We start from the raw sequence: 26,335 nt of genomic DNA, 5'->3' as shown, positions 1-26,335 counted from the left end.
GAGATATTGAAAGAGTGAGATTTCATGTTAAAAGATGAACACAGAGATGATTTAACAGAACAATTATAGCACAATTATTACATCTACAGATTTTAGAGCTGTTCTGATACCTGGTATGTGGTTGCCATCATATTTGATGTCCATCTCATGTAGGCCCTTCTCAGTGGGGGCATATTTGACCGTCACAGTCCCGTCCTTGTTATCAGTGATGTGTGGACGGGCGGTTTTACCAGATGGCATGCGTACCTCACCTTAAAAAAAAAAAAAAAACATCTTTGCAAAATACTGAATTCCACAGGCCTTTGTTATAAGATGCATGCTTCCTTGCACCTCTGATAATATATTTTTTTTATATATATTTTTTTAATACCTGTAATTTCCCCCTTTTGCACAGTAAATGGAATAACCAGATTGAACGGGCGGAGCATTGGCTCCATGGCATCCACTGCAGTGACTGGTTCCTCCGTGGCCTTAAAGAGAAAGCGATTTTAGCATCACTGCACTGCTAACTAAGTACAGTGAGAAGATCTAAGTGCATGCAAAGGGTTAATGGCTGGAAACCAAAAAAATAGACAAGGGCATAGGCTGGTTGGGCAGAAGTAGGTGAAAATTTCATAAAAGCAGCTACAAAGAACCTTGTGCAAAACAACGGCTCTACCATAGGAGATCAACAACTTTTCATTAACTCTACGAATGCATGATCAGCCAACTAGCTGTTTAATAAGCAGTCAGCAGTAAAGATCATGGCTTAAGCAAAGATGGATGAAATGAAAAGGTGTAATGATAAAGGCGGAGGAGCAGAGAGCGTTTAGGATGTTATCTGATGACTAGGGGTGGTGTGTACCCAGTGAGGGGTGTAGCCCTGGTAGGGGGCGTAGGGCTGCTGTAACTGTAGTTTATCACACGGTTCCTCGATTATAGGGATGGTATCAGATGCCTGGAGAAGGAGGTGGTCACATGTTTAGGGCTTCACACCACACACGTTTACATGCAGCTAATTCAATTCGATCCACTAAACTGGAATTGAATCGCTACGTTTAATGTAATCTCAATGAATGAGGCACAAACATGTTTTTATTTGGGAGAAAATAACTGTTTTGTGAAAACACACCATGCACTGGTAGACATATTTGAATCTGTTTATGATCTTTGAATAAAACAATACAAATATAACAAACACTACTGTTCTAAAGTCTGGGGTCACTCATTTTTTAAGAAATAAATATTTTCCACCAGCGAGGATGCATCAAATTGATCAAATGAAGACATTTAAATTGTTACAAAAATGTTATGCATAAAAATAAATTTGCTCTCATTTTGAACGTTTATTCATGAGGAGTCCTGGATATAAAAATTATATATATATATATATAAAACATTAGGCAGCAGAACTGTTTTTAACATTGATAATAATAAGAAATTTCTTGAGAATCAAATCAGGATATTAGATTGATTTCTGAAGGATCATGTGACTCTGAAGATGCTGAAAATTCAGCTTTGCATCACAGGAATAAATTATATTTCAAAATATATAAAAATAGAAAACAGTTATTTTAATAATTTTTCACAATATTACTGTTTTAACTATATTTTTTTATTTAAATAAATGCAGGCTTGTTGAGCATAAGAGGCTTCTTTCAAAAAGAAAGTGCTCACCACCACATGGAAGGGGCTGTTGGGAATGTGCTCTCCTCCAAAGCGAATGGTTATGACGTATTTCCCAGGCTCTGGAGCAGTATAATAGATATCAAATGTCCCGTCTGCGTTCTCCACCACATCCACGTCTAGCTCTGCACCGTCTGGAGTTGACACTTTGCAGGTGACTTTTCCCTTCCCAGCAGCCTTTGCATCCACAGTGATAACGGTCTCCTCGCCAATTTGAATAGTGGGTCCGAGCCCAGAGCCTGTTCATGACACAGCATTCACAATAAAGCTATTTTACTACACCATTCAGAGAGTTATAGTGTGAATTCATGGGTCACTTTTTGATGTTCACCATAATGAGAAAAAAGGCCTAAACTGATCCTACATAAAAAGACTTGCAAAGTTCAATATAGGTAACTGATGATGTTTACAAAAAAACTCACCCAATCCGTGTCCCCCAATTGACACTACAAATCAACAAAACAAGCTGTTAGAATTCATGAGCATAAGATGCTGTTTCAAAAAATAATTTTTACAATAATTTTAAAAAGCAATATGTCCGATAGACTTGGACATATAACTGACCTGTTACATGGCATTTGCTGGCATCTCCACTGGGCAGCGCATGTATGCGATAGGGTGAGTATGGGATCTCATCTCCACCATATTTGATTGTAATAGTGTAGCGTCCCGTCATATCTGGGACGTAGGACACGGTGTATGTTCCATCTCTGTTATCTCGAATGTTGGCTTTCTTTGGTTTTCCTTCTGGGTCCTGCAAAATGAAATGAGTTGTCAAACGGATGGGAATGTGTATGTGTGTCTATATATTCGTAGGCTCTTTTGAGCCTTCATATAAAAATCTTATTTCTCATTTTAATTAGTGTGGAAATAAATATATTCAGTAGCAGGCACGTCTGACTGTTAGTCATGTAGTGGAAAACCACATGTAGGGTTTAAACCTAAATCTAATGGCACGTCAGTCCACAGAGACCACTGTAGGGCAACATTAAGGGTATCAAGTCCCCTTGACCAGTACAAAATGATTGAGTATGGCTGCTTGGGAGAAAGGTTCACTCTTACGTAAAAAAATTGCACTTTTGTGCAAGACAAATTATGTTTCTTGTTTTTTGGTTTGAGTGAAGTTTTCACCCTTCCTTTTCAGAATGGAAAGTAGCATGATTATTTAAAAAAAATCAAGGAACACCCTCAAGAAACTACAATTCCTAAGTCTCTTCAGGCACGTCATTGTCAAAGGAATATGGTGTATATGAAACAAGAGGACACAAAGATAGATAGACAGACAGACAACAGACAGACATACAGACAGAAAGACAGATAGGGAACAACTAAGGCAAAACTAGGAAACAATAAAGGAGAAAAGCAGCCAAAGGAGCAGGGAAACTGGGGTAGAGGGTACAGTAGCAAGGGGACAGTCCAAGAGCACTTAGGGGCTCAAGGCTAATGGGAGGAACGCCAGACAAGGTGAGTTGTAACAACAAGAGGAGGCCGAAAGGAGGGGCCGCCTTACACATCCTTTCCTAAGAATATGGAAGGGGATGGTGCCCTTTACAATGTGGTTTTCCCACACCCTCCTACCCCAGTCCTCCACAAACACAGAGGCCTCCTGCCTGCACCCATCCGGACCCTACAGCGACAGCAGGGAAGGGGTCAGAGGTCAGGGCAGAGGGAAGCGGAGGGGGGACAGTGGCCGTTAAAGCACATGTGATCATCAAGGGAAACCTCTGTCTTAAAACATGTCAAAAAACAGGCCTGAGTGAGTCTGTTGTCACTCACCAGTATCTGTACAGTGAGAAGCCCCTCGCCTGCGTCACGGGCATCGATGGTGAACTCCACCGGCAGGCTGGCGGGAACACCGGAAGCGTTCAGTCCGGGACCGCTGGCACGAACTTTACTGGCATCATGAGCAGGCAACACCTTGATCTTAAACGGACTGAAAAGCGGGAAATAGAATCACATACGTCTCATTTCTAAAATCAGCTTAGAAGATTTGATCATAGTCTATTCGCTTCATTAATATTAAGACTTTATTAATACTTAAAGCAGCCAGCTCACCTGCGTGGCACTTCTTGGTCTGCATATTTGACACACACAGTGTAAGGTCCATCTTTAGCAGGAGTGTAGGTCACCGTGTGTATGCCTTCACCGTTGTCTGTGATATTCACTGGCTCTGTCATCCCTAGAATAACAACACAGTTGATCTCTCTGTCATCTACTCTAGACAACTGTAAAACACTGTTGATGAATGTGTCTGCAGGCTTCAGATGGACATGACTGAAGGCAAATCCAGGACTTTCTCCAGCACCAGACTGTCATTTTCAAGGTCATCACAACCTTACACATAATGTGGAACTAAAGCTATGGTCCCCGTGTCCAGTCATTTATAAACTAAGTTGCAATTTCTATATACACAACTGTTAAAAAAAGTTGGTTCATACTGTATTTTTGTGGAAACCTTGATACATTTATTTTTTTAAGGATTCTTTTTTTTTTGCAATTTCAAAAGAATAGCATCTGAATTTGAAGTCTTTCATTACTTTATAAATGTTTTTACTAGCACTTATGACCAATTAAATCCATCCCTGCGGAATAAAAAGTGTTACTTTTCTTTAAAAAAATAAATCTTGTGTACAATACTAAAAGTTTATTGGACAAAATACATGCCCCTCATTTGTAAAATGTAATAATTATTAAATACAAAAACCTGCAAAGTTGCATTTAACTGCAACTACAAAGTAGTAGTTTAAAATTGATAGAATGCCTTGAAAATGGCAACATTGAATCCTGAGAGGGGAACACTGCTAAATTATTTAAGTTTTATAGATTTTTATAGATATTTTAATAGAATTTATATAGACAATTTATTGATATAAAGTATCAAAATGCATAGAAACCACTTCCTCATGTTCGCTAAACACATACATACATTTAAAGTCAGTACTCCCAGTATTCTAGTGTTTACATTTCTAAAAGATTGCAGAGATTCTAGATTGCATTTATACATGTCAAGGAATATGTCCAAACTCTCTGTGCAATTTATTTTTACCTGTGGGTCCATACAGAAGCACCTCTAGTGGGGCGAGTCCTGCTTTACTGCAGTCCACGGTGAAGGTTTGAGGAACGTGGGCTCTTACTCCGCTTCCCAAACCAGGACCAGAACACTTCACCTTACTTGGATCCACTAGCTCCCTCACAGGCACCCTGAATGGGCTACCTTAAAACCCCACAGAAATTGTACAGTTACCATCCTTTTTCTTCAGAAAATTCTAAAACAGACCCTGAGGTATGAAATATTCAAGCATTAAATCAAACTGTCATGAAACGTCTTAACACTCTCATATACTCAAACTGCTGAAATTCAATGTCAATGTATAATTAGCGTGTTGAGTTCACTTTGGAACAAACCACGGAATGAGTTGGACAGAAGGAAATGACATCATACCTGGGATAGGCAGACCTCCGAAAGTAATGTTAACGTCATATTCTCCAGGAGTGAAAGGAATATACTCCACGCTACAGCTGCCATCTTTGTTATCTTTACAAGACATCTTAGCTTCTGATGGACCCTCGATGGCCAATCCAAGGCCACCTGTGCCAGCACCCCTGAAAGAGAGGAAAATACAGACATGGAAGAAAATCTAAAAATAGTTATGCAATTACAGTATATTCAGCCCTGTTCACATCCAGTCCAAAGCATGCAAACACCAAAGTTTAAACCAGTAAACCAGATTTATTCATATAGGGGTTACTGCTTAATTTTCATCACTCTCAGTGAATGGCATTGAATTAATTGGTGAGTGTTTTTTTTTTTTTTTTCATGCAAGCTATTTAAAAAGCATCTGTGATTGCATGAAACAATGGTGTTTGACTCGATGTTTCAAAACGAGCCCATTCCAGAACATGTTCATATTCAACAACAGGTTTTTCGTAGAAATATGTACCTGGTCTCCACAGTGAAGCGGTTGGGTTTGTTGACCAGACCCTCTTCCAGACCAGGACCATAGGCACGTACACGGCTGGGATCACAACCTTCGGTTACCGCCACCCTAAACGGGCTCTTAGGAACAGGTACGTCATCATACAGCACCTCTATCAGATGCACACCTGCACAAAGACAGAAATAACAGCACTCTTTCACATATAAATATGATGCTGGAAAGTACTTTCTCATTAGGCAATCTCCATACTGGCAAGCTCAAATCTGATTGGCTGACTTTAATGGTGCCTCATTGCATCTTATCCTGTCTGAGAACTGTCTTTTTTGATAGAAAGAGTCTGTGTGGCTATACAGAGAGGGACTTCTCTCTCTCTCTCTCTCTCTCTCTCTCTCTCTCTCTCTCTCAGTCTCAATCGATAGTTGTGATGGAATATTATCAAGGCATCATGGGAAAACAGACATCAGCAGTTTCTGCTCAAAACACAATGAACAATGAATGAATTTCCATCTCGCAACACTGACCTCCACACAGAACAATCAATACAGCAGCCGTGCTCAGAATAAAAGACAGCTCTGAGTATGTGTGTGTGTGTGTGTGTGTGTCCCATGATTCTCAGGGAGGAAAGGGAGGTTCAGTTCAGAAGAAATACCAACATGGCCTGTTAAATGAATGAAGACTAGGGTTGGAAGCACAGGCCGGCTTCAGTCAGGATGAAGCAAGAAAATGACAGACTTTACACAAACTATTTAATATTTAGTTATTGCTTGTCAAACCAATGTGCATGGATAACTTTTTTTCTGACAGAGAGAAAGAAAGTTTTTATTTCAGTTTTTATTGATAATTTGATTATTGTAAAATAGTCATTTTTGATTCATACAAATTTTCATTTAATTTAATCACTAATAATGTTCTTAAAATTTGTGCATGATTCATCTCAATGAAAATTCAGTTCAGCAAACAAAAAAAATTCTATGTAGTGGATATCTTACCATCCTCAAATGCTGTATACTCCACTCTATAAGTGCCATCTCCTTTGTCAGTGATGTACGCATCAGTGTTGGCACCTGATGGGTTAACAATCCGAACTTTGACATGGTTTCCACCCATCTTGCTGTGAACCCGAGTGTCAATGACAAAGTGTGTAGTGACCTCTCGAAGCACCCCTGTCAAAATACAGGGTTTGAAGCACATTGCTAAACACAATGGTACTAAACACAAGCACATTTAGATGGGCCATTTTACTGTACCTCTGGGTTCCACTCCTGGACCGTAGACCTTGATTCCACTTGTATCGAGAGCAGGATCCACCTGAACCCTCGCAGGGAACTTCGGCACTGCATGTCCTCCATATTTAATCGTGATGGTGTACATTCCATGGAAAGGAGGGATGTAGGTGATAGAATATGTTCCATCGCTGTTATTCTGGACATGAACCTCAGCCTGCGCTCCTGAATCTGAAATAATCTCAATGGTCAACTCCGCCTCGCCTGCTTTAGAGCAGTCCACTGTGAACGAAGCCGCTTCATTGACCTTTCCTCTCTCCAGCCCTGGTCCGCTGGCTGTGACCTTGCTGGGGTCAAAGACAGACTGCACCATGGCTTTGAAGGGAGAACCAGGGATGTGAGCATCAGCAAACAGGATGTTGATGGAATACTCTCCAGGCTCAGTGGGCAGATAGGATACCGAGCAAGATCCATCTCCATTGTCCTGGCACTCAATCTTGGCTTCACATGGACCCTCCACAGTCAGCCCGAGACCCCCTGTACCTGCACCTTTGGTGTCAATGGCAAATGGAGCAGGTTTACCCACAATACCTCCCTTTAGGCCAGGGCCATAGGCTCGTACCTTGATGTGAAAGTTAGACAAAACTGTTGTCAAGATTATGTTTCCATAACAAATAACAGAATCCTAATCAGGAATAATCAAAAAAGTAATTCAACCTGAAAAAGAACCAGTTAATATAATACTTTAATGTAATTAAATTATACATGTGGTACATGTGATAAGCAGAATAATAGATTCCAGAACTCTGGAATATTAAAAATGTATGCACATCTAAGGTGAAATGCCACTCTGGGTATGCACTGGATTTTCAATAATTCAACAGTCCAACGTGCTTTAAGAGTACTAAAGGACAGTCCAATATTTTTCAAAGCTGACCAGCCTTCATCATCTGTATCCATTTATGGTCAGAGATCTGTATCTGTTTCGATATTGTACAGACCAACCATCTAATGATTCTCAGTGAGACAGAGTATGGTGCAGTCATTCCACATGTGGATGAAGTACCTTGTTTGGCACACTACACTCGACTTCACCTTTCCCTGACAGATTAATTAAGCACAACTGTTCTGTAATAATTCCCACAATGGCTAAATGGCCTTTTGTGTTTGTTTTAGGCTTCTTCACTGATATACAAAATAGAGCATCTGGCTCGAGAAGAAAAACCCTCACTGGAACAATCCAGTCCTGTAGATAACAGGCAACAAACAAAAATGTAATTAAATTAAATGGGTTGTCTTTGGAACCAGAATTCCTGAAGTAAACCTTTACAAACAGAAAATTTCCTTGCACTGAGGATCAAGAAATGTTGTTTTACAAAATCTGGTTGTAGTTAAATTTGAACATTCTGACTTCAGTTAGTGGTTCATAAACTCTCTGAAGGTCTTTCTGATTTGTGAGGTAAGAATTGCACGGTACAGTCCAATTTCTCTGGTTACTCCTAAAATGCATTCCATGTTGCTCCTCATATGGAGAGTTTTATCATCCCAGCCAGCTCATAGTATATTTGTAGCCGTGAGTTTGAGAAAGTGTCCATGAATGACTTGAAATGTCAAGTTTGTATCTCTAATGAGATCATTTGGGTAACAAATGTTACCAATCAAAAGGATTTGCAGAAATCATGAAAATCCAGACAATGACGAGTAAACTGCATTGTCCTATTTGTGACTCCTACCTTTGAGGGATCTGGAGGCATCTCTCCCTCCACCGTGAAAGGACTTCCAGGCACAGGGTTTCCATCATAGCTGATGTCCACTTTGTAGGGCCCCTCTTCCGGGGGAATGTATTTAACAGTGTACACCTCATTGGATGTTCCAGATTCAACCTTGCATGGGATTGGCCGGCGAGAAGGGATGTAATCTTGACGTCCACCTTTCCTTGACCTCCCGCACCACGTGTGTTAATGGTAAACTCCTCATCTTTCCCTACATCGACTTCTAAACAGATAAGCACACAAAATATGTACAATTGAATACAGTAAATATAGCTAGAATTACATTTCACACATAAGCTGCTGTGGACTTACTGTTGTTGAGTCCTTGAACTTTGACCTTGTTGAGATCCAAAGGAGGAGCAACACTGATGGTAAAAGGGCTTTTGGGGATGGGGTCACCACCATGGCACACAGATATGCTCATGTTACCCTGGTTCACAAAACAAACAGGATAGAGCAAGATAGAATTTATAATATTATAATATATAATATAACCACTTGGTGTCCATTTACATGAACAGCTACCCAATGTTGGAGTGTCTCACCTGCTGTAACGCAGTGTAACGCACAGTGAAAGAATAGTCATGGTTATCGATGATCTCGAAGTCACTGACGGCTTCTCCTTTCCCAGCTGTGGTAAAGTGAACCTCAGGTGTTGCCTTGCCTGCTCCTTTAGTGTAGATCGTGAAGTGGGTCGGCTTGCCCACTTCCACACCTGTGGCAAAGACACATTAAATGAAGCTGAGATAAGCTATCTTTACCTAATATTTAATCAAACTGACCTGTCTTGTTGAGTCCGGGACCCTCTGCTTTCACTTTATTAGCATCATGGGATGGATCAACTTTGATACGGAAGGGGCTGATTGGAATTTCCTGTTAATTCGTAACAAAATGCATTTAAAGATCTCAAATTGCATTGAGAATAATTTGGTATTATTGACTGAGACTCACTTGATCAGCAAATAGCACCATGATGGTGTAGCGTCCTGCTCCAGGGGGCGTATACTTCACTGTGAATGTGTCGTTGTCATTTTTAATGATATCAAAATCAATATCTGCTTCGGCAGGTCCCACCACGCCAGGAGCACATTTAATCCCAATGCTGACATCTCCTAAGGAGAACAGAACAGATGGGAGAAGAAGAAAATAATTTGTTATTAAATTCTGTCAAATGTGACCATAATAAGTATTACGGAAGAAATGATGTTGGCTCTGACCTTGTCCGGCCTCACTGCAATCCACAGTAAAGTAAGTGGGTTCACTGGCCTTCAAGCCAGTCTTCTCTACTCCAGGACCATGAACCTTCACGTTCTCTGGATGACTGCCTTCTCCAATGGCCACCTGAGAAATGTAGAAAAACCAGAGTACTGTAAAACTAGAAATTTAAAGCTTCCTGGAGGACAGTGGTTCTTGTAAAGTTATGATCCAATATGGAATCTATGATCACGTAAATGGGAAAGTTCGAAATCTAACACTGGAAAAATGTAGTCATGGACTTTCATTGAAAGACTGAAATTGTTGGAGATCCAGTTTATGAAAGTTCTTGACAAACAGCAACATAAAAATGTCATCAGCTGGCTGAAGTCTGCCTATGTTGACAGTGAGCTCTCACCCTGAATGGACTGTTGGGAACGTTGACCTCTCCCCAGGTGATGACGATAGTGTGTTTGATGGGCTTGGTGGGTATGTAGATGCAGAAATATGTGCTGTCACCATTATCTGTGATCTGGATGTTGATTGGGAAGCCTTCTGAATCCTTGAATAAAAGATAGACAAAAACGTTTTTTTCTACCAATAAAGTGAGGCAAGAGGCATCTGGGACTTGAATGAAAATTAACCTGAGCGTAAATCTGTAGATGTCCTCTTCCAGCTCCACGGGCGTCAATTGTAAATTCAGCAGGTTTGTTTACAATGCACCCGGTTGGTTCTAGCCCAGGGCCGTAGCACTTAATCTGCAGAAAAACATGAATTAGTTTAGTTACGGCTGTCATTTAATAGTCCCAAGGAATGTGCGATCTTTACTGACAATTGTCAGGGCAGACCTTCTCAGGAAAGACGTCATTGGCTGCAGGGAGGATGTGGGCCATAAATGGGCTGTCTTTGATATCTTCATCATCACAGATGACATGGACCGCATAGTCACCAGGCTCAGTGGGCCAGTACAAAACATCACAAGACCCATCTCCCTTATCATCACACTCTATCTTAGCCTGTGAGGGGCCTTCGATGGAGAAACCTGTGCATGGAAAGAGTTTTAGCAATTTCTCGGGCATCTTATCACACCATAAACCAGGGGTTGATAGCTCTAGCCCTCGAGGTTGACTTTTCTCCAGAACTTAGCTCCAACCTTGATCAAACTCACCTGCCTGTACTTTCTAGTAAGCTTGTTCAGGTGTGTTTGATTCGAGTTGGGAGCTAAACTCTGCAGGAAAGTGGACCTGAGGGCCAGAGTTGAGAAGATCTGCATAAACACCAGATCGCTGGGTACAGTGGCTCGAAAATGTAAAAGAAGATACTTACCCAGAGTTCCAACCTCAGTGCCAATGGCCTCGACCACAAAGTCAGCTGATTTGCCAACCATGCCTGTCTCCAAGCCTGGACCCCAAGCCCTCACCTTCTGAGGGCCTGCATCTTCACTTATGACCACCTCAAATGGGCTACACACATATACACATTTTGATCAGAAGAGAGACGGATGTTCATGATAATCAGCAGATTATCTTTCTAAAAAAAACATTTCCATATCCTGTATATTCCTTTTAATATGTTCAACAGATTTGAATATTTTCTGGAAGCAGGAATGGGACTTCACCACAGTAAACTGGTGGAGGATTAAAAGCATCCTACCTGCGGGGAATGGCGTGGCCACCCCAAGTAATGGTGATAATGTATTTTCCAGTGAAAATGGGGTAGTAATCACATTCATACACACCGTCACCCAGCTCTTGCACCTTCACAGGCTCATCGCCACCTCCTGCAAACGTAAAATTTAATTCAGCTACCTAACTTTATGATGCAAAGTTGACAACAATCGTTATTGCAGTCAAGACAGTTGCATGCATACTTGGCCCTTTGACTTGCACACGTAGTTCTCCACTGCCTGCTCCCTTCGTGTACACCTTAAAGTCGGCCACCTCCTTCACACGCACACCCTTGGGCTGCAGGCCGCGCCCGATGGCCCGACAGGCATTGGGGTTGCTTGCTAAAAAGAGGAAAGAGTGGTTATTCTTGATCAAGATAATAAGTACAAAAGCGGAAACAAGTTTAATGAAACATACACACATGAATGGAGATGAAGTTGTCAATATTAGTTATTCATATGGACCCAGCCAAAGGTACGAGCAACGAAGAACAAGAAAAACAAAAAAATAATGTTTCCTTTAAAAGCCTATGACAAAGCAATTAGCAATCTCAAAAAGACCCTAAATTCTTTTTAATATGTGACTTACTGTTAAGGTTTGGTGCTTCACACAAAGTTCACTGATGAGCTTTTTTAGAGCAATAAAATGGCTATTAAAACAGTCTGGCTCAGTCCTGAGTGCTTTTTTCAGAACTGATCAAACAATTTCTTCTTCCAGTATCATCTTCTTTAAGTGCTGGATAAAAAGGCAGACTAAAGTCTACAAAGTAATGTTAATTGAATAATTAATGAGTTAAAGTTACTTAATTATATACTTTGGTTAGGAAAATAATGTTAAGACAGATAATTAAAGCATTCCCATTCTCTGAGTTAGTATTCATAGAGCGACACGGCCAAATCAAGCAACTGCCGAGATGATGACGACGATCACGATGACAATGTTGGGATGTGGATGATTATCCCTAAAATGAAGATGAATATATCACACACCCAGACGTCACAGATGTCAGTTCAGGTTAAAGTAAATAGTTCAAACAAGGGCTGTTATATTAACACATTAAATACAAAATAAAATAAAATCAGTTGATTGATTAAGATCTTCAGCCCTAATTTAAACCAATTTGTTACTATTGTTAATTTATTTCAGATTTTTTTTTTAAATAATTAATAATTATCGCATTGGTTAAATTTGTTAAATTCTGAATTACTATTACTAAATTATAAATATTAGCAGAATCCAATCAAAAGTGGTCCCGGTGTGCCGAGCGTCTGTTACGTGATCGTCCAGTATCACCCCTGAATGGTGGCTCTTTTTCTGCATCGGTTAAAACAAGACCAGCAGCAGCATTCGCAACATTGTCTAATCTTCTTCTAACTTTCATTCACACTCTCACTTTCACTCACACTCACTTTCATCCCATCACTTCCTGTATCTAATTAAGCTTCCTGTTGATTTAAGCTGCCCCAGAGGGCAAAGCGCCAGCGCATGCCAACGAGTCAGAGGTGGCGTGCCCGAGAGAGGACACAGGGTGAGGGGAGGAGAGGAGACAGGAGGGAGGGGACCAAGCTTGAGCAGGCATTTGCCACGCCCCCCGGGTGGCCCATACTAACTTGGTCGCCTGGGTTTGGGTGGTGTTGGGGGAGGCATTTTCTTGGTCTTTTCTGAGGGCGGCGTGCGTAAAGACTGAGGGATTATGTGAACCGGGGAGCCGATCTGCCGGCCACTCGGAGGAGCTAGAACAACACACACAGGCGAAAGAGGAGAGAGGAAACACAATAAAGCGTTTCGTCATCATCAGGAGGGTAGTGGACCCCTGGAGCAATGAGCAAATGGAGCTCAAAACCAAACAACCTGGTATTAGTCAATGCCAAAGAAAGCAGGTCTCTCTGGGACTTTATCAGCATGTATTCCAGTATCAGCATGCTGTCAATCAATCAACTTTGAACTCATTACAAGGGGGAAATAAGCTCTTTAGGTGCCGCAACTGAAAAGACCAGCATACTAAAGCATTTGCTCTTCAAACCAGATTCATCCGAAAAGCCTAAGCTTTAGTCTAAGCTGGACTTTTCAGTGGGTGCATAACACACTTAAGAAAGAATGTGGCATGCTTTTAATGCAGCAAAAAACAACAAGTCGAAGGCTCAGGCAAAAAAAGAAAAGCACTTGTTGTTTTCTTGGTGCATTAACAGCTTTGGTGTTAAACAATAATGTGATCATAAAGTAGACTCTGCAGGACGTCTAACTTATTTTTTTCTAGGAATTAAGATCACAAAGTGAAGACATGGGTCTCACCCTCTGAGATGTGGACAGTGAAAGGGCTTCTGGGTATCTGCTGGCCAGCGAATGTCACATATATAGTGTGAGGGCCCTCCAAAATGGGGCCGTATGTGCAGCGGAAAACACTGTCGCCCTTGTTTTCCAGAATGATCTCCACTGTGTCTCTGCGGCCCTGAGAGTCCACAATGATCACACCGACATCGCCTGCTCCTGCACCTGAGGAATCACAAATACATGAGTTACAAACACATTTAACTAATTCTGAGTTTCACAGCAAGCAGCATCGTTTCACTGTCATTACCTGCTGTGTAGATGTCAAAATAGGTGGGTTTATTGGCCACATTCCCCACCGGTTCCAAACCTGGCCCACGGGCCTGCACCTTGTTTGGGTCACCCAGTGCTTTAGACACATTTACTAGGAAAGGGCTTCTGTCAATGTCCTGTCCAGCAAACAACACCTTCACCTGAAGGAAGAAAGAAATATCCCTCAGATACAATCACTCTGTTTCATCTGTCACGTATAAAGCTATTTTAAACATTACAAAGTCCTACGAAGAATTCATAGATCCTGAAAATATGGCAGCAAAATGACAGCAGACACCACTGTGCATTGCTTAATGTTATACCTTATGCAGGCCCTCCACTTTCGGGACATAGAGCACAGAGTAGCTCCTGTTCCTGTCATTCTTGGGAATTACTCTGGCCTGTGAAAAAATACATTTTAGTAAAACATTCACCAGTTAGTTGTTAAAACAGCTTTTTTATTATTATTATTGTGTATCCCTGCACTCGTATTAATAAGGCTCAAGAACCTTATCTTTGTGTATAAAAACTGATTTAAATTAAATCACATTAGAACAATGAGCATTTAATTTTTTTATAATAAATTTTTTATTTTCCATTTTAATTAAATTTTCCATTTTAAAACTATGATCTTAAAAAATAATGAAATAATCAACACATTTAAATATATGTTAATTTTAATGAATGTATGTTTATTTTGTTAATTTAAATTAATTTATTGTATTTTGATTTTATTTGTATATTTTATTTAGTGAATATTCAGACAGGTACTGGACTTAAACTCTATAAAATATTTTATGAACTTAATTTCACTGAAAAAAAATCAAGAGAATAAAATCATTAATTATTATTATTATTTTAATCAACTTAACCAACCGGAATTATTATTATTATTCATATTTTTTCGTAATTTTGTGTGTGTGTGTGTGTGTGTGTTGTTGTTTTGTTTTGTTTTTGTTTTCTTGAATAAAAGAAAATCTAAATCTTGCCAATACCACCAGGAACCTGCATGGTTTATAAATGCCTGGCTGAGACATTCTGGATTGTTTTGAGATTAAAAATAAGTTTGATATAGAATATGACCTCTTCTGTGTGGCCTTCTGGATCCTCGACGTACACCAACACCTCTCCAAGCCCGGCCTCCACGGTCTCCACCACAAACTCAGCTGGCCTCAACACAACATTACCTCTGGGCTCAATCCCTATAGAGAGATGTAAAAATACAGAGGATCAAGTCGAGGAAGAGTAGGCTAATCACTGAAGTGTTAACATCATCATCTGTCAGTCTCACCTGGACCATAGGCCTTGGCTCTCTTGGGGTGCAGGGTTTTAGATCGCAGTGGGGCACCAGGCTTGAGTTTGGCTTTGGGGAACTGAGACAGGTAGGTCATCACTGAGTGCTCGTCCACATTAGGATCCACGATCTCCTCAGGTGCGATCACCTGGATATACAAAATGCAAATTAGAGGTAAGAGTTACTTGCTACATAGTGGTTGTTTTCTGATTTTAATCCTGGAAGCTATTCGAGCTATATTTCTCAATCCAGCTCCTGGGGCAACAAGTGTACCATATTTTAGAAGTCTTTCTCATCAGAAACACCTGATACAACTTATTATACATCATACAACCAGTAGTAGAGGTTACATTGACCTGCAAGGCTGAATCAGATAGCTAAACAACTCAAATGTGCAATGCTGTAGCCCTCAAGAACAGGACTGAGATGAAGAAACACATCTCACTGACTTCGTTTGCCATTTATTAAGTACCGTCATTGCCAGATTGTCAGATATAAACACAGCTCTATTCTGTCATGGTCTAAGGCACAAAACTGATGAAGTACTCAATGTTTTTAAAGCTGTGGAAAATATTTTCGGTCTCTTCTCTCCTCTCAGTCCCGTCTTTCATGTCCTACTGGTTAAGTGTCCTGCTATATTTAACACTAGACTGAAAGGTTAAGAGCTAACTGCAAATAGCTCTAAATGGTATTTAACACAGCAGAAAGACAGAAGTGGAGATCGAACGAGAGACCAACAGGGACAGAAAGAAATATGCACTTTGTTATTAAAACCCATAATTTATCTGTTGTTGACAGTGCAGTAAATATCATATAAACACAACCCTCAGATGTTGAGGGTCTGTAAGAAACTACATTTATTTAATCAAAAACACTTAGAGCATTGCATTAGCAGCGCAAAAAGTTGTGGGTTCAATTCCCAGAGTTCACACATACTAGTAAAAAATTATAATAATGTATAGCCTGAATGCACTGTAAGGCGCTTTGGATAAAAGCTTCTGCTAAAAATGTAAATGCAAAGACATATTTTGAAATATTATTTAATTCTGTAATGTTAAAATAGAATTTTCAGCATATGATACTTCAGAAATCATTCTAATGTGGTAATATATGTTCTATGCTAATATATAGTATATATTATAAACTCTGTATAAACTTTAAAAATGTATTTGGTGCTCAAAAGTTATTATTTTTTTATTATCTATGTTGAAAACAGTTGTGCTGTTTAATATTTTGGTGACAACTTTAATATATATATATATATATATATATATATATATATATATATATATATATATATATATATATATATATATAGGAATATTTAAGATTCTTGGATGAATAAAAAGAACATCATCCATGTGAAATGTATTTTTTAACATTATTAAAGTCTTTACTGCTGCTTTTGATCAACTTAAGGCATCTTCGCTGAATAAAATTATGAATTTCTCATGTATAGACACTACTGTGTATTATGATGTTGAAAAGTGAGCATCTGAAGATGAATTAAAACATGATTTTGATCAGATTTCATGTTTTCATGAAAATGTTTTGCTCTTCAGACTGTAAAGTCTGTGTGAACCACACCCCAGATTCCTTTACACTCTCTGACTCACACACACTCACACAAGGATCATGATCATGAGGTCATAATATAATTTCAGTAGCTAAAATCTACTTCTTAAAGTCAACAGTGGCCTACAAAACAGCCAGCCTTGCTCTGTTAAAGAAGAAAGCAGACTCAAATCATGCTAATAAATATAAGCAACTGCTTCTTACCTGAGGCACACCGAGCCAGTCGTCAGCTTGTTGCATGGCTTCTCTTGCATTCTCCACTGGCTGACTCGGGTCCCATGTCTCCCAGTCCGGACACAGGCCTTAGATGAAGACACAGACAGAGTTGTAAGTCAACTCGTGATAAAACCATGAGAAACATTTTCTAGCTCAGAACTGCTACTGTATAGGTCTAAAATGCTCTTGCATATTGCTTTATACACGTAGATGAACTAAGCTTTATCTTGGGCTGCAGACCCACTGTTCCACAGCGTGGATCTATTAATCCATGTTCTTTAGTTCAACTTGACCTTAAATGCTCTCAAATGAGCGGTTTCCCGTCAGTTCACCCTTTTTTCCAACCTTTAATAAGTGCGGTCAGGCCCGTAGCAGCGAGCGCTTCCCTGAAGCAAATACACCAGTGCTGTCTGGAGAAAAACTGTTATTATATGCTGGATTACACTCAAAGATCAAGAGGTGTTTAGGTTCAAATGGAACCAGAGAGCCTCGAAACCACAAGACTCCTCAACGACTGCCAAAACGTTAATATCAGATCTAGGATTGTTTTCCAAGATTCTCCAGCACAGCGGCCCCATAATTGGATTGGACAGTGAGTATCTGTAACAGGCCCCATACTACTGCTAACACTGATAAAGCTTTAATTTTAGGTTTTTAATGCATTCAGAATTGCCAAGAGTGGTATTTACAGGTCCCAGAAGATCCAAGATGGTGGTAAGAGAGTAACATAACCCCCATTAATAGTGGAAAACAAATTAGATGGAGGAAACGACAGGGGAGGTAAACAAAGTGTGAATGGGGCACAGTCTGTATGCAGTTATATTTTTGAGGAAAATCATTGTTTAAAAAGTTTGAGACTGCTGAAGTACAGCTCACTTTCTATTAATATCTCATTAAAATGTAAATCAATTGAGAAAAATGTATCATACAATATGAAATCGATCACAAATTATCCACAACTTTTGCAAATATTACAATAAAAATATAACTGATGTTTAGATTTAGAAGGACTTGATTATTCTTTCTGTGCAAGTCAATGGGAGATTTTAAAAACAAAGTTTTTCTATTCAAATAGAATGTGAATAAATAGAAATATTAGGGGTTTTAATATATTGTAATAAACATACAGGCACTGAAATACTGGAATAAATACTTCATCTAACTTTTCTGGCTTCACTTCTGCTAAGAGATGCTTTTCCACACATGCACATGGGGAAAAATAAAATAAAGTGCATGTTGGAAGGAAATGCATAAAGCAGCATGTGTTTTCACTTAAGTATGTTTGCTGTCTTAGCTTCTGACACTTTCCGCTCAGTTACAGCACAGACCAGGGGCTCATTAGCAGCCTGCAGAGCCAACAAACTCACGCACGCCTAAAACATGCAAAGATATTGCATCTTTCACCTCTCACAATGCTTCTCAGTGTCAAAATGTAAACCCTGCATTTTTTATTTGTAGACAGTGGTTGTATTTTATGGCAGTGCCCTTCAGTTTCTCAGCATTGGAGGAAAAATACAGCAGTGAAGCCATCTGGGCAGTGCTATTGTTTTAGTGCTATTTAGTGCTATCAACCCAACTACCTTCTAGCTCTAGTTAGCATCCCTTTCAGTCAGTACCTAAACCACTTCTACTGATGAATCATTTTTAAATATCTCAATATTACAAGCTGTCTTTGACACCAGTCAAATCCCAGTCTTGCACATGAATTAATATTGAATGTTAAAGCAGTGCATCTAGTTGTGGCCCAATGTGTTTGCGTGTGAAATGAACCCTAAAATGAGACAGGGCCTTCCACCCAGCGCCATATTTACACCTGTCTCTTTACTAAAGTCGACAATTAAACTGCAGTTTGTGTCTGTCAAAAATACTGGACTCTTTTAAGCACATCTCTAAATGACTTGGAAGATGGAAACATTTCAACATAAGCTAATGCAATTCTTAAATGTTTAAACGAAAGACAAATCGAAGCATTTAGTACTAATCCTATTTTCTATTGTGAAGGATTTTTCTAAAGTTTAATCACATCAAAACACGTAAGTAAAAGTAGAACATATTCCTGGATCAATTCCATCTTGTTCATATCTAAAAGCTTGCTGCTAACCATTAGTTATCCCTAATATTAGAAGAAAATTATTGTTGCTCAAGCTTAGCGCTAACTCTAACTTCTGATTATTTATTTTGAAATGTTGTAACAAGTTTGTTGATCCAAGAGCATGTTCTAGGAAACTCTCCTACTAGTTTCCCAAAGGATTTATAGCCAAGTCCTGAGTCCTGGAAACAAACACAATGCCAGAATGGCAGCTTTGATTAGAGAGTTGACAAGGATGGACATGCACACTTTCAAAAGAACTTGACCTGTTCATTAAACTCTCTCTGAACTGCACGGGTTCTGGATTTTCCACTAGTGTAAGTCCAAACAAATCTAGAGGTATTCGATTCATGAATCATGTTTTGGAAAGCAATGATCACTTGTTTTGAGGTCACCAATTGTTCTCTATTTTTCTATTGGCTCTGGTCTTTCCACAGTGAGATCATATGCTGTAATTATCAAACTGGCTTCCCATCTCCTAAGGCAAAGCAGATTCTGCATGACTCTTGACATCTCCATGATGAGTATTACTGGTCCCTCAATCTACTTAATGAAGATAGCTTTTCATGTAAGCCCACACGTGATTAATGTACCAAGCCAAGTGGTCATAAACCACAGATGTCCGCTCACCAGGTGCGCAATTATCCACCAGTGCACCGAGGGCTTTGCCATCTCTCCAGTCCCTGTGGAAGTTGTTGATGGGCAGCTGGGGGACCTTGTTCTGGATCCAGCCCAGAAGGCGCTGTTTGGGCGTCAGCTTCCGGGCGTCTTCATCGTCCTCATCCTCCCACATGGGCATGGAAATAGAGTAGTGCAGAATAAGGGTCCATATCAGCCCCAGGATCAGTTTTAGGTTGCCGTCCACTATAGCTTTACTATCTGTAACGAGAAAAAGAAAGATTTAAATGTATTATTCCACACATGAGCGCTGAAACACCTTTTGTGGAGATACTGGGAATCATAAAAAGACAGCGAGCAGAAAACCATATTGTTTTCAAGACTATTTAAGATCTGCGAGTTTCAATGCTTGGTGTAGGAAACCATTAAACATTCTGAGGTTGGTTTTTATTACTCCTGTGGCGCTACTGTGAACACATATTAGTTTAGGGTGAAGATCAGAAGCTCAGGGTGAACTGAAGGGGGATCGGTCATGTCAACACACACTAGAAAAAAAAAACAGAAATAATGACAACTCCTGTGTTTATTTTTCAGATGTCCTCCCTAGCATTGCGTGTGTTTTTTTCCGTTTACTCATAGAGAGATTCGCAGCGCACTGTTTGTTCTTCTCGCCTGCTGTGTTGATAGCTTTCACAGGTTTAGATGTGCAAAATAAAACAGCAAGGACCAACTCTCTCAACTTGGATCTTATGACTTACTAATGCACACATAAACGTTGACTAAGATCCATGTAGCATACAGTACTTGAATTCACTCAAAGCATACTTTCACATAGAGTACATATTTGTGTTCCAATAACAATGCAGTAAAGACACAAATCCCAAATCTAAAACAATACTAAAATAGCATGTAAAAAACCTTTGTTATACCCAGTTATTCATAGAAAGTGTTTTTACTCATTGCCTTTAGCCAAATCTTTCCTGAAACTGCTCTGCTACAGTCAGAAGACTCTGGACTACAGTGTGGAATATGAATTAAGATGGACACTACTAAGCCACAGACCGAATGCCAAAGGCTGATGTCATTTAACCCTGGATCTGTGGAATGAGGTCAGTTTAAATAAAACACACACACAGATGAAACTTAATCGGGACACTGGCTGAATCTGACTACACTTTGCTTCAACCCCCAGCGGAGCTGTCTGCACTAAACGCTGCAGTGTGCGCAATCCAATATCTAATAATACTGCCAGTTTCTGTTTTTCTCTCTCATTCTTGCCTTGCTGTAATCAAACAAGATCCAGATCAAATTCTTCACTGCTCTTTTATATATTGCTTTTGAGATTTTCTCATATGTTTGGCGAGGACTGCGTGTTACGCTCACTGTGGCCCCCTCTCAAGAAACAGGGTTTAGTGTTTTGGGGTTCCATGGCGCTCTAGATGCTTAGAGAGGAATGCATCCAGACATTTATGTGCACTCTGCATCAATGCCAAGCCCAACAGAAACAGACAAGGAGAAAGTATTTGGAAATGTTCTTGATATGCGCCGTTAAGAAAGTATAGAAAGAGAGAATGAGAGTACGATAAAGAGAAAAGAAAGGAAAAGTAGAATATTACTATTTCTCTTTCTTATTAATGCATAATATTTGGTGTACATATTCTGAAGGGCAGCACTAGATGAATGAAAATGATATTTAAACAAAAGAAGAAAAACTTGCACATCTCCAAAATGTTCATAAGTTTTCACCCCCGCCCCGCCTTTTAATGCACTGTTTTCCCTTCTTACGCTCCAGTAACTGTTTGAATCTTTTTTTAATAGTTGCGTTTAAGTCCCTCAGTTGTCGTTACTTTAAAAAAAATGGATCTCAGAATCATATAGCCTCTGCAAGAAAGGTTTAAACATGCAAAAGATGCTGGAAAACCAAATAATTTATGGGACCTGGATGATTTTTTTGGAAGAACAGTGGGTTCTTTAACTTTCCAGGACAAACAGGAGACCCGAGAACAACCATTAATTTAAAAAAAAGAAAGACAATTTTGTAGATCATGTAGGTAAACTACACAGTATTAAGAATCAAGCGTATCTAAACTTCTGAATGGTCATTTTTAAAAATTCAGCTATTATTTTGAATGTGGACTATATGTAATATCTTATTTAGGACAGTTCTAAATAAAAATAAGTATCATGCATTTTGTATGTATATCTCATTTTATGTACATTGCTTTGCAGTGTTTTTAAGAATATTTTTCTTTGTAATGTAGAATTATTAACCATGCCAAAAAAGCTGTAAATAGAGGAAGAAAAAGAAGTCAAGAGAGCGATGAGTGAGTATATGTATCTGGAAATTATCAGGTTCAGACAGATATCAGACAGCAAGCACACAAAAACACATTTCAGCTGTTCAACACTCACATCAACACTATCAAATATCAATAAACAGGTGTGTGTCGGCTGCTATTGTTTGCTTCAGGGGATCTAGATCCTCATCTGACAATATACATACAAAATAAAAGGTCTGGGTATAAATATCAAATATGACAATAGGCACCAACACCAAGCAAGCGCAAACAGCTATTTGGTCTACTTTTCCTAAAAAGAAAAGTAAAAATTTCAGATTTGCACCTAAGAGAGTGCAGTGGTTTTTATTCTCAATGCATTCTTCAAACCACCCTGAGAAAACCCTGCAATGTGCATCCTGGTAAAACACAAATTTCTGAAAATAAAACACATTGCCCAACACATAGAACCATCGAAACAGCTGGATTCAAACACACTTAATAAAAGACATCAGAACTAAGTATTTCCTTCCGACAAAATAAAGTGCAGAGGCTTCAAATGAAGCCTTTCTGAGGAACGGCTGATGACATGGGCCAGGAATTCAAGCCCGCTAGGGTACAGCACCACCACATAATGGGCAGGAAAACAAATATGGGATCAGAGCCTGGGAAAAGACCATTTAGGACAGTGAGAAAGGAAAGGATAGCTATGGAGAGTGGGGGTAATTCAGAGAACAAGCAGAAGTGTTTCTCATTTGTCTCACTCCAAAATGAGGTGACAGGTTGTTGGCCCATTCCATGTCTATTCCACAATTTTGGAATTAATAATCACAATACTGTATATGGTTATGAAGGGAAAATGTCACCAAAATGTCAAAAAAATGTTAGATCACTTTTAATAAACTTTTATAAATAATTCAAAAATAACTAAATAACTACAAATATTAGCATTATCGTCTTTAAAAATGATGAAATAATAAATTACGCTTGCCTTAGCATGTCTCATAATAAGTATGAGGAACAGCAGTAGTGCTTCAAAGCTCGATCTGTTGAGTGAATGCAGCATATCTCTGGCTCTGTGAGTAATGAGACACTTTCCTAACCCTGATTAAAGCCAGTCCGGATCATTCACATCCTCCCTCCGCTCAATCACACCAACAAGACGAGATAAAAATAAAGAAACAGATGCTGGAAACATTTTATAAGCCACTGTTGGCTAAAGCTATAGGAGAAAACACATGTAATGGTGTTACTGCAGCGAGTACAGATGCATTCATCTTGAATCCAGCTGTTGGGGATTGCTGCCCTTTTCAGCTAAAAGCAATTGCTTTATTTCACTGATGAACAGCATATTGTCATTATTGGAAGTTCTTCAAAGGAGGGAATTTACTAAGAATGGACTACTCTGACTGATAGGGCTGTTGGCATGCAGTGCTTGCGTTGTTTTTGCAACCAATTCAGTAAAGGAACAAAATTGTGCTGAATCCGATTTTCATGATGTGATTTCCCATCCTGCAGGTTCAGTTTGAGTGCAAAAATCTGCTTTTGCAGCAGACAGTTTGCACATATTGTGCCTGGCACACTGTGATGACTTTTGGGAATAAGGAAAATTCTATAAAAAGCCTAATTTACATTAAAATATGCAAGTTTGCACTTTAAATAACTTTTTTTTTTTAATTCTGAAATAAAACTGGAATTATGGCTAAGAATATGAATTTAAGCTTTACAAATGAAAAATAACAAGCACAACTAGAATTCAAATTAAACATGAAAATATAAAAACAAAAGCCAATTCATAATGTTAATCAATATTATAATTATATACAATTAATACTAAAATAAGGCTGTTTAATATTTTCAAATATTGTTCACTTATTTAGTTTGCACTTAAAATGACGATACGGAAATACATCAGCACAATTAATTGTTAAATTGTATATTATTATTAATTGAGTGACTGTTTAGTGAATTTGCCCCATATGGTTTTAAAAAAAAGATTTATTCTTTCATTACGTGCACATGGCAAAATAGATCCATAAAGCAGATCCTCTTTATTAAATTGAACTTTTCTGATATTTTTTTTCCAGAAACCGCAGTTTGTTTTTTACTGATTGTGTTTGCACTGATTGAGTCGTACCATCTTTGCTATCCAATTTGTTTAATATCATTTGTTTATACGTATTTATAGTTTCTAATAAGATCTTCTAATAAGAATTTCTAATAAGGTCATTCTGTGTTGCCCTTTGAATTATTTGAACGTCGGCCAGTGACGCCATCAGAAATCTGTACAGCTTAGATGCATCAGGTGATTGACGGCTGTTGCTCGGGGTTACCAAACAAACATCGCAGTCTCCCTGGAGGAGAGAGAAAGTTTGCCATGGTCACTAGGACAGAAGAAACCGAGACAATGGCCTCAGTGTGGAAGAGACATTCTGCCTCAGGACATATGCAGCCTACACCCACACACACACACACACACACACCGCTTCAAGAGAGAATGTATAATAAATGAGGACCTTTTGTTTCACAAACTGTAAAAGACAAACTAATCAATCAAAACAGAATAAACAAGAGAAAGGACGACTGAAAGCGAGCTGTATAAATAAATGGAAAAAAAAATATGCCGTATGCACAGAGCAAACGGTAATGAAAGGTTCAAAGGCAAAATATGCGGTCATAATTTTCCTATTATTCCCTTAAAGCCATAAAACACAATGCAGAATGGCTGTACAATACAGTCAAATAAAACACAGTTTCAACACACACATACACACAGTCACAAAGTGAAGTCCTGGAGGACTTGAAAAGACAGACAATGCAACAAAGCACATGAGATCAATATCAAAGTTGAGATCTGAGCTATAAACACTACTCATAGGAGCCTGACAGACAGAGCACATCAATAATAATCTCTATTTTTAATAATCCAATAATCTTAGAGGATCCATTGGTGAGCAAACAATACATCTTGGATGACCTGAAGGTGAACTTTTTGGATGAACTATTCCTTTAAAAACTAAAAAAGTGAATTCATATAAACTGGAACCTCTTGACCTAAGAAAAAAAAAAAGTATAATTTGTTTAAAGACCACCTTGTTGAGCTAAAGCTGACAATTGCGCAAACATACATTAAATTGTGTCTTGTCACAAAAGGCTTGGCTCTAAATGCACAGGGTTTCATCTCAGTTCTGTTTTCTACTCAACAGCTGCCGTGTTCATATGAAGAGGTCTGTTTGAAGAGAGATAGAGATAGATAGAGAGAGCGAGAGCAGGGATTCCCCCAGTAGCTGTGGAAAGACAACATTCCTGTTATCTGACTTTCTCCAAGTCGCACACAAAACACAGAGCAGCCTGAAGTCACATCCTGAAACCGTGGACACTCCAAATATTCAGATGACTTTCTGTTAGCGTGTGTCCATTGTCAAAGAGGTCAGGTTCATGGTTCTGTGGACAGGCCGGAAAATATAATTCCATTACTGTGTCTCTCCAAGAGGGAAAGATAGGAAAGGGGGTGGGATGAAGACATCATGGACACATGCCATCAACACTCACATTTTCCACAGGATCTTCAAAGAACAATGGAAGAGTGTTAGAGATACTGCAGAAAACACACACACACACACAATCAAGCAGCTAACATTTGATTTGAATGACAAGCCCAAAGCCAAAGTACCAAGACACATGTCCAGCAAATTAACTTTTCGCATGGAGAAATAACTATTAATAGTTAATATGGCTACTGTCTCTTTCAGAGTGACATTCAACAATAATCTGATCACTATGTAATATAATTCATGTATTGTAAAATGTAACATAACTTTACTATTTTAGTATATTTTAAAATGTATTTTATTCCTACGATTGTAAAGCTGATTTTTTTAGGATCATTACTCCAGTCTTCAGTGTCACATGATCCCTCAGAAATCATTTTTTGGAATCATTTCAAAATATAAAAGTTTCAAAAAGTTATAGAAGTTAAAAATTTACTTTTAAAAAAAATGCACAGTACCAATTTTAATATTTTATATAAAAGAAATGTCTGACAAAATATTTTTGAATCTAAAATTTCTATAGAACTAAAGCCTTATGTCTAAATAAGTTATGTTCCAAATTTGAAGTTGATATAAAAAAAAAAAAAATTGAGGTTCTTGTTAGATTTTATTGAGGGTGTTATACCACACATAGCCATCCAAACTCCAATTCATTTTCTGATACATTTTTTCTGTCA

At 38.8% G+C, this 26,335-nt stretch overlaps 1 protein-coding gene across 1 annotated transcript in view; it reads right to left on the bottom strand.

Annotated features, from left to right (window-relative positions):
- Window positions 1–26,335, bottom strand: part of LOC113058046 (filamin-C-like) — a 46,599-nt gene that overhangs the window by 9,157 nt on the left and 11,107 nt on the right. The window contains 33 exon segments of the mRNA XM_026225714.1: window positions 111–251; window positions 371–470; window positions 845–937; window positions 1,657–1,904; window positions 2,088–2,111; window positions 2,230–2,419; window positions 3,442–3,598; window positions 3,721–3,844; window positions 4,712–4,879; window positions 5,108–5,268; window positions 5,607–5,769; window positions 6,593–6,766; window positions 6,851–7,448; window positions 8,560–8,738; window positions 8,741–8,821; window positions 8,911–9,028; window positions 9,144–9,313; window positions 9,381–9,471; window positions 9,550–9,710; window positions 9,816–9,939; window positions 10,211–10,354; window positions 10,437–10,550; window positions 10,641–10,834; window positions 11,119–11,255; window positions 11,446–11,572; window positions 11,663–11,800; window positions 13,752–13,952; window positions 14,038–14,200; window positions 14,363–14,440; window positions 15,123–15,241; window positions 15,331–15,481; window positions 17,113–17,210; window positions 19,844–20,092. Of these exon segments, the coding sequence (XP_026081499.1) occupies window positions 111–251; window positions 371–470; window positions 845–937; window positions 1,657–1,904; window positions 2,088–2,111; window positions 2,230–2,419; window positions 3,442–3,598; window positions 3,721–3,844; window positions 4,712–4,879; window positions 5,108–5,268; window positions 5,607–5,769; window positions 6,593–6,766; window positions 6,851–7,448; window positions 8,560–8,738; window positions 8,741–8,821; window positions 8,911–9,028; window positions 9,144–9,313; window positions 9,381–9,471; window positions 9,550–9,710; window positions 9,816–9,939; window positions 10,211–10,354; window positions 10,437–10,550; window positions 10,641–10,834; window positions 11,119–11,255; window positions 11,446–11,572; window positions 11,663–11,800; window positions 13,752–13,952; window positions 14,038–14,200; window positions 14,363–14,440; window positions 15,123–15,241; window positions 15,331–15,481; window positions 17,113–17,210; window positions 19,844–20,092 (5,178 nt within the window).

Source organism: Carassius auratus, chromosome 4 (genome assembly GCF_003368295.1).
Source record: "Carassius auratus strain Wakin chromosome 4, ASM336829v1, whole genome shotgun sequence".
NCBI lineage: Eukaryota > Metazoa > Chordata > Actinopteri > Cypriniformes > Cyprinidae > Carassius > Carassius auratus.
This window is presented reverse-complemented; position numbering and strand designations above follow the sequence as displayed.